This window comes from Hipposideros armiger, unplaced genomic scaffold (assembly GCF_001890085.2).
Source record: "Hipposideros armiger isolate ML-2016 unplaced genomic scaffold, ASM189008v1 scaffold_16, whole genome shotgun sequence".
In the NCBI taxonomy this organism is placed as follows: domain Eukaryota; kingdom Metazoa; phylum Chordata; class Mammalia; order Chiroptera; family Hipposideridae; genus Hipposideros; species Hipposideros armiger.
The window spans coordinates 2459464-2469089 of NW_017731366.1; the positions used below are offsets into that span (position 1 = coordinate 2459464).

The following is a 9626-nucleotide window of genomic DNA, read 5'->3' on the forward strand; positions in this document are numbered from 1 at the left end:
AACCTCCAGGCAGCAAATCCACGTTCAAGGCCTAAATTCAACAACCCCCACCCCCTGACCCCAGGGGGGCACTCCAAGAACAAACCAAGGTGTATGATGCTGAGATGGAGGCATTCCACAAATGGACAGCTTGCAGAGAATCTGAAGCCATTCTTTGCGACCACTGGGACCAACAAATAAATGCGTTATTTCATTTAGCCCATATCCCATTCTCTACTGTCTACCACAGTTCCCTTCACATGCACTTTTCTTCCTGTCAATGCGAATTCTATTTCTAATCCAGGCGCTGTTTTACTCCCACCTACATCCCCAAAGTTCTTTGGGAAACACTACCTGTTACCTCCCTTCCTTCTGAACACTAATATCACTTTCTCTAAACAGGAGCATTCAAACTTGTGTTGAATTTCTTTCTTTGTTGGAGGGAAGGGGGGGGGTTAAACTTTTATTACATAATAAGCATTTATTGTTGAAAAATTAGAAAATATAAAGAAGTCACAAGAAAGTCAGCACCCAGAGACATTTATGGACATATCCTTTAGACACAATTGTGTTTGTTTTACAATAGCAGCACTCTGAGTCTTCCACATAATAACGCCATCTTTCCATGTCTGTATGCTCTCTAATGAAACCATTTACAGACTGCTTAGTATTTCACTTTATACATGTGATACGACATACTTAACAAATCCCCTATTCTGATAAACATGGGTAGTTTCCTATTTTAGGCTATTATAAGCAGTCTTGCAATGAAGATACTCCCTTAATATATATGTACATGTATATGTGCCTGATGGGTTCCTTACAATACATGCACTACACCCCTTTTAGGTCTTATTTTCATATTACCAATTTATCCTTCAAAAAGTTATTCCAATTTACTTTCCTTTTTATTATGCATCATTCAAAAAATATTTTGTGCCTACTCTGTGCTAGTCACTATCAGCACAGTCATGATTAATATAACAGACATACTCCTTGCCCTCAAGGAGTTTATAATCTAAAGGAAGAGATGGAAACCCACAGCGTCACAAATCCTTCATTATAAGTGAGGTAAGCTAAGAAGGAAAAGTACAGGGTTTTTCAAAGGTCAGGGGAATTTTAGAAGAGCCTGATACAGCCTGAAGGGTCTGGAAGAGTTTCCATAGGAATAATGCTTCTGAACTGAGGCCAAGGATTCCTGATGAAAATCAGGTGAAACCAGATTGTAGAGAATCCTGGATAAAATATTCTAAGCAAAGGAAGCAGTGTGGACAAAGCCCCCAAAAAAGGAAGCAACATGACCCATTTGAAAAAATGTAAGCGGCTCCCTGCAGCTGGGACAGAGGTAAGTGGAAAGATTAAGGCAGCGGCCAGGCCACACAAGCCCCCCAGCAGCAGCAGCTGTCACCTTCCTGCACTCTCCCCACCCGGTGAGGTCAACATTCAGTAACATGGGCTAGAACAGTCACACAGCAATCAAAGCCTAAGAAACAAACAACTGAATGATGACACAACAAACTGTAAATCAGAAAAACGTATGTAAATAAATTTATCCTGAGTAAGAAATGCACTTTCAATCTGTCCCAGAACTTTTAAGTGTACGTTATGTCATGTACTTTAAACAATATAATCAACTAAATTCTTCAGTTTAATAGTTGTTGTCTAAAATATCTGCGTGCCTATATAGAGCAAAACACATGAAAAATTCCTGGACTTGAATATGCTAAGATTGAGTCAATTAAAAAGTGTTTAAGTCTACTGGAGAAATCACATATCCATTATTTTATTTAAAGTAAAATACATAAATGTTTCTTTAAGGACCTACTCTGGAGAACAAGCTAATCCTACAATCTTTCAATGACTCTAATTAGGCAAATTTTCTTTTTTCCAACACTGATTTTCTTATAAACTTCCACATAAATAAGAGTTAAAAATTAGTGTTTTAAGACATTTTAAAAATCAAAAGTTCAAAGACATCAAGTATTCCTTTTAGAGTGTTTTTATTTATCCAGGTAAATATGCAATTATCATAATTTAAAGGACATTTTTTAGTAATTAACTATAAAAAAATCTGTACAGAAAATTTGTACCACAAAATTATGTCCCTAAGTGGTTAAGGTGCTTAGTAATGGGGAGATACAAAGAAGTGCAAAAGGGTCCCTGCTCAGCAACCTCCCATAACTGAAGAGAGCGGCACACAAGGTGCTACTTGCGAAAATGAAGGGACTTCATAAAAAGATCTTTCAGATAGTCCCTATTACAAAAGGGAATGCCTATTAAAGTGCCAGTTTATTCTGTATTAAACATCCCTTCTATCCCCTTCAAGAGCTTTATTTTCTTTGCTGTAAGGTAAAGAAAAGGCCATATCCCTAAGACACACTTTGTGAAAACGATCTCAATACAAGAGCCAATGATTCCCATTGTTTCCTGTCCTTACTGAAGTTCACCTGCACATTCCAGAACAATGTGCTGAACTTCACTGTTGGTTAGCCTATTCCAAAGTAGGCTTCTTCAGGAACACACAAAAGATAGGATGCAACAGTCCGCATAAATATGCTCTGAATAGGTGTATTTGAAATATAAATATAATAACCTTTCAGACCATTTTTCCTAAACTCTAAATTAAAAACAAAAAATCAAAAAATGGAAGTTTTCAAACAATGATGTGTGCAGCCCATTCTCATGACACAGTCATTTAAACTTCTCATCTGGAAAACATAATGCAATAAATTATCAAAAAGTGAAGGAAAAACCACAAAGTTCCATCTGATTTACAACATGAAAACCGAAAGCATTACAAAACTCACAGTGTCAAATACTAAAAGTTACACATTTTGCTGGATAATCTTTTTACTCCTCTTGATTGGAAAAGTCACAGGATCAATATAGAAAGCTTGGAAAATATAGAAAAGCAAAGAAAAAAATAAACTCTTGTAACCCTACCATTCAACTGGAGTTGTTAATATTGGGGGTTTTCTTTCAGTATTTTTTCTATTATATACAAGTAATTAGTTTAAGAAATACAAATGCCTGCACACTTTATAAAATTAGGATATTGTAGTTGCATTTTTATCATTTGCTCACTTAACATATAGCATGTTATATATCTCTGACTTTAAAAATCCTTCTAAAAATCCTTTTAAACATATATGGATGTATTGTAACATTCATTTTGGGACATTTATGTTGTTTCCAATTTTTTAACATAATAAACAAGACTGTCATAAAAATATTTAAAACTCGTAACACTTCGGATTATTTTCTTAAAACATTATTTCTAAAAGTAGAATTACTGTTAAAGGGGAATTTTAGATGGCCAAGAATCACCCTGATTCTTGGCCATCTAAAATTCCCCTTTAACAGTAATTCTACAGCCTTGTTCTACCAGATTTTAACCTATTCAAAATTCACAAAACTTACAGTTACATGGTATATATTTTTAAAAATAAACTTTTTAAATAAAAAAAGTTCATTGACTAAAAATATTAGAAATAACAGGAAATAGAATCACTATTATGTTTTAGCATATGACATGGAAAAAAATTAATTTAACTTAAACCCCACACTATGTACTTTAATTGGTTCCAAATGAGTCAAGAAAATACAGAATAGCCATGTTAGTCCTAGGAGAAGAAGAAAAATCATCTCAACTAGTTAAGAAAAATAAAATATCAGAGAGAATGGAAGGGTGAGTCCAGGACAGGAATTTAAGACAAAGACCTTTCCTCCAATAAATTACAAATATTACAGATCTCTTTCTCTCAGAAGGCAATTTTACAGCCCAATTCTCCCCCACCCTCTTCATTTTAACCCTTGATATCTACCTTTTTAAATTTTCCGACACAAACACAAATTTTGTTATAGTAGTTCTAGAGATAATAGTCAGCTCTCCAAACACAACAAAAAGACTAATTTCTTAAAAGTCCAATCCCAATACCTTGAAACAAAATGCTAATGTTTAATAAGATTTTCAAAATAAAGACCACTTTTCTCTTTTTCAATACTTACTCTGAGTGGGAAACTTTCATTTCTTCCCTTTGTCTTGCAGAATAATTTAGATTCCCACCTAAAACACAAATAAGCACAGAATCTTTTCAATATAACTATCAAATGTAAAATTCACACATGCATGTGCGCACACACACACACACACTTGCACTGATATATAGTAAGTCCCAGTCTTACGAACATTCGAGTTGCAAACTTTCACAGATGCAGCCAATCATGCACCCAGGTTAGACTTATGTCCGACTTATGAACGTTCTCCCTGAACGGAACTCGTTCTTAGGTCGAGGACTTACTGTACCATAAAGTAACAGAAAAGACTATGGAAGATAAGAAAGAAATGGGAAAAAAAAGAAATACAATTTTCTTTGTCTCAAAATAAAGCAATCTTTGTGTTTTTGTTAAAAAAGAAAGAAATGGTTTCCCTCCTGAAGCCTTCTTAAGGGAAAAAAATGTTTTTAAAAAAATCCTTATATGATACAAATAATTATTGCTTAATTTTAGCATTTTTTTAAGTTTGGATTTATGTATTACTTCAGGTTTTGTTAACTGGGACACTGTATTAATATTCAGTAATAGTGAGAATTAAGAGAAATGAAAGGAAATGACTTAAGTTATTTAAACAGCATGTGTATATATTCTTCTAAATACATAATAACCTTTAAGAGCAAGCCAGTTAGAAAAATTAATAATGGTAACATCAATATCTTACAAAGGAATAAAGAACAAATGTATGTAGTATATATTAGCAAAAGAAAAAAATTTGCAATTTCTCATTCTATATTGAATGCTTTCAACTTTAAAATGTGAAATTTCGGCTGTAAATTTGTCTACTTATTTTTTTTAAATATAAGACAATAACATAGGAAAGGCTTTAGGTCATTTTAAAAAATGCTTCTTTATACTAATATAAAGAGAACAGCTACGATTTTATATTACAAAACTTATATTGAACTGGCCAGAATTTTAATAACTGTGAAGGCCCAGAATACATAACTACATGTTATATCATGAAATTTTCCATCACTATGAACAGAAGGTCATTATTACATGAACTGAAGCACTGGCCTCTAAAGAGGCAGGCAGACAATCCAGTGACCCCCCCTCCCCCACCAGACGATCCATCACAGTTTAAGAAATACCTGAACTTCTACTTACCTTGGGCACGATTCACCAAATAGAGGAAGACCACAGCTAAAAGTGACACTGGAAGTGAAAAACGTAGGACTCTTAAAAAAAACACATACTCCTCCCCAATGATTCTTATGTAATCATAATTAGTACTCAAAATAAGGCATGCATCATTTTCTCCATAGGCTACCTGAGCCCAGGGATGCCAAGTCCAGAAATGGAGAGGCTGAGATACCCACAGGAGAAGGGGCCGACCCCCCATGGGTCATTCCTGTTACTCTTTCCTGTCTCTTTGTAAGTGCTCGTCCTTCCCAGCATTTCCCCAAAATGCCTGCCAACCCCTAGACTATTTATCTTTTTACAGAGGGCCAAACAGAATTAATCCTTTCGAGGTCTTAGGTCTAAAAACACCATGTCCCGTAGCTGGCCGGTTAGCTCAGTTGGTTAGAGCATGGTGCTGATAAAAACACCATGTCCCTTTAACAAACATCTGAACATGGTCACTAGACTCCCAGAGCCCAGAGCCAATAAAGAGCTCAGAAAGTCAGGTGCTGGCTGTTTACCTTGATAAGTGAGGCACACTTACTTTACTTTAAATTAATATGGCAACACAAACATGTTTAAATGGCATGGTGTTTGGTTTGGGAACCAAATACATATGGAAATGTGGCTTGACGTTAAACCACATGTTGCAGCATCAAAAATAGACAAAAACATTTTCGTGACCCAGTATTTTAAATTCTTATACGACCCACTTTTTGAAAACGAATGTTTTTTTTATTTAAATTTGATGTGCTAGGGCCGGCCGAGTGGAGTGGTGTGTTGGTTAAGAGCTGGCTTGGGATGCCAGAGGGCCCCGGTTCGGATCCCACATATGAGGGCCAGTGACACTGCCCTCTACAGCTAAGATGCTGAACAACAGCTCAACCTGGAGCTGGGCTGCCGTGCATCGCCAGCGATGGCGTAGGCTGCAGCCCCTGCTGCAGTGGGTTGCCATGGGCTACCGTATGTAGCCAGCAGCCGCCGGTGAGCAGCCGTCCAGAAGCTGGCGACTGATCTGCCTCGCCCGGGAAGAGCGCAATGATGGTGCCAACTTGGGCCAGTGAAGCAATGTCCTCCACAACTAGACTGAAGAACAAAAGGACAGCAACTTGTCTGTTCCCCTTCCTCCAATTCCCCAGCGCTGTTCCCATCACCCAATTCCCCAATAAAAATCTTAAAAAACAAAAAAACAAAAAACTAGTTCAAGAGTGAGAGCTCTGAGCAACACGGTTGCCAATTCAATTCCCAGCCTAAGCTGAGCTGCTGCTGAGCTGCCAATAGGTGGCAGGATGGCTCAGCCAAAAAAAAAAAAATTAATAATAATAATAATAATTTAAAATTTTAAAAATAAATAAATAAAATAAAATTGTATGTGCTTATTTCTAAAATTATGAGACAATAAAATGTATTCAGGCTATTCATAAGCAATTATCTACAAGTACAATTATACTTCAAGTATAGACAGTCACTACGAAATAAAATGAAAATGAAGTCTGATAGTATCACTGGGGTTTGCCATTTTAGATACATATTATGAATGTATAAAAGGCATCTTAATATGTTATATGAGAATTTTTTCCAGATGAACACAATTTATGTGTATGGTGAAGACTATCAATGGGAAATCCTGATTCTTATAGTTTTTGACAGTTTCCTAATGCTTCCTATTTTTATTCAACAAATTATTGCAGGTAAAAATTAAGTAACAGAACTAATAAAAGCAATTTCAAACTTCCTAATGAATAAGCCATGAGCACTCACACCTACGTCACACCAGTAGTGTCCACACATTCATACCATGGACACACTCAGGACCTTTCAAATGCTTCCACTTTAAAGGGGCAAAAGTTTTCTAAAAAAACAAATGTTTAAAACAGAATATGAAGCAGATTCCACTACTGCCTTTAAGGAAAGGAATCTCCTGAAAAATGCGTGTGAATCTTCACAGAACTAGAAAGTCACAAGCTGGGAAACTGACAGACACACAGGCTAAGAATTAGGCAAATCTGAGAGATACTCCTTACAGATTTGGCTTAAAAAGGGGGGAAACAAGGGCCGGCCGAGTGGTTCATTGGTTAGGAGTTGGCTTGGGATGCCAGCTCTGAGCAGCAGGGCCCCGGTTTGAGTCTCACATGAGGGCTAGTGACGCTGCACCCTCTATAGCTAAGATGGTGAACAACAGCTCAACCTAGAGTTTGGCTGCCATGAGTCGCCGGCGACGGCGTAGGCTGCAGTGGCCGGCAGTAGGCATGAGCTTTTGTGAGTTGCTGTGAGCGGCCGTCCAATGGCCNAGATGACCTGTCTCCAGGCCCACCTCTTCACCACCTCACGTCCCAGCCCAGGCTTCCTTTTGCTAATACAAGGCCCTGTTCTTCCAGCCGTTTCTCATCCCAGCTCTCCCAGGTCTGTTGCTGCCAGCTCAAACCCAGCCTTCCCCCATCCTTCTCCCTTCTCCCTTGTTTTCCCATCCCCTGTCCACTGTACCCTCTGAAATCAGGGCTCTGTGGGGGTTGGGTCGGGGGAGAGGGATTCACCTTTTGTCCTGACACTTTTATTTACCTCTTCCCCAGGGCAAACAGGGTCTGCTTTGAAAGGTTAAAAACTACCTGAATGTGGTAAGACACAGGACCCCCAAATAATCAGATTTTCCTGGGAAAACTGAATAAGCCTCAATATTTGCGGGAGTGGGGGCAGTGGGATAAGTCTTGCAAGATTAAGTGTCACCAGCCCACACTTTCAGTTGTTTGTGAACCTACTGTCATCCTAGAAATTTCTGAGCATGCTTCATTTACTTGCCAGAGCACCCAGAGGGATCTGAACAGAATCCCAGGAAGGCCCATACTGTCCAACCCATCAACTAACGCACTAACTGCAGGGAACGCATAGGTGTTTCTCTAGACAATGCTTTAGGTCATCCATCAATGAATACACATGTAACACATGGTAATTAACCATATCTGTATGTTTCGTAAACGATGAACCCGAGTGCTAAAAGGAACTTTAGTGATATTCCACTTTGCAATCAGGAAATGGAAGTGCAGAAAGCTACTACCTAGTAAAACTTAGTAGATAAGCACGGGAGGTGATTCTCTTCAAAAAGACAAACTCCTCCAAAGCGAGTGCTAATCCCAAATGGAATGGCTCATAGGCCCACTGATTTTCATTATGCAATTGACTCGCAGTCAAACCTATGGGGAAAAGTCAGTTTAGGGAATAGAATAAGTTAGGCAGGACAGCTGCCATGATGTGGGGCTGATAAAGAGCCACCAAGAAGACACGTCACTTGAGTACATGACCATATACACGATACCTGGGGGGGAATAAGTGGTAATAAGTGTGGCTGTCTGGCCTGCCTGCATGATGTCAAGGACTTTTCAGTATTTCTTATAAAACATCAAAGTTTTCCCCCAACCTCCAGGCAGCAAATCCACGTTCAAGGCCTAAATTCAACAACCCCCACCCCCTGACCCCAGGGGGGCACTCCAAGAACAAACCAAGGTGTATGATGCTGAGATGGAGGCATTCCACAAATGGACAGCTTGCAGAGAATCTGAAGCCATTCTTTGCGACCACTGGGACCAACAAATAAATGAGTTATTTCATTTAGCCCATATCCCATTCTCTACTGTCTACCACAGTTCCCTTCACATGCACTTTTCTTCCTGTCAATGCGAATTCTATTTCTAATCCAGGCGCTGTTTTACTCCCACCTACATCCCCAAAGTTCTTTGGGAAACACTACCTGTTACCTCCCTTCCTTCTGAACACTAATATCACTTTCTCTAAACAGGAGCATTCAAACTTGTGTTGAATTTCTTTCTTTGTTGGAGGGAAGGGGGGGGGTTAAACTTTTATTACATAATAAGCATTTATTGTTGAAAAATTAGAAAATATAAAGAAGTCACAAGAAAGTCAGCACCCAGAGACATTTATGGACATATCCTTTAGACACAATTGTGTTTGTTTTACAATAGCAGCACTCTGAGTCTTCCACATAATAACGCCATCTTTCCATGTCTGTATGCTCTCTAATGAAACCATTTACAGACTGCTTAGTATTTCACTTTATACATGTGATACGACATACTTAACAAATCCCCTATTCTGATAAACATGGGTTGTTTCCTATTTTAGGCTATTATAAGCAGTCTTGCAATGAAGATACTCCCTTAATATATATGTACATGTATATGTGCCTGATGGGTTCCTTACAATACATGCACTACACCCCTTTTAGGTCTTATTTTCATATTACCAATTTATCCTTCAAAAAGTTATTCCAATTTACTTTCCTTTTTATTATGCATCATTCAAAAAATATTTTGTGCCTACTCTGTGCTAGTCACTATCAGCACAGTCATGATTAATATAACAGACATACTCCTTGCCCTCAAGGAGTTTATAATCTAAAGGAAGAGATGGAAACCCACAGCGTCACAAATCCTTCATTATAAGTGAGGTAAGCTAAG

The 9626-nt window shown here is 38.0% G+C and overlaps 1 protein-coding gene across 1 annotated transcript in view; it reads right to left on the reverse strand.

The window, feature by feature from the left end:
• Positions 1 to 2696: 2696 nt before the first annotated feature.
• MFSD1 (major facilitator superfamily domain containing 1) overlaps positions 2697 to 9626 on the reverse strand; it is a 33077-nt gene continuing 26147 nt past the window's right edge. The window contains exons 13-15 of the mRNA XM_019626631.1: positions 5143 to 5190; positions 3988 to 4045; positions 2697 to 2872 (exon numbers count right to left, since the gene is read on the reverse strand). Coding sequence (XP_019482176.1) covers positions 2860 to 2872; positions 3988 to 4045; positions 5143 to 5190 — 119 coding nt within the window. The 3' untranslated portion in view covers positions 2697 to 2859. The remainder of the gene's footprint in view (positions 2873 to 3987; positions 4046 to 5142; positions 5191 to 9626) is intronic.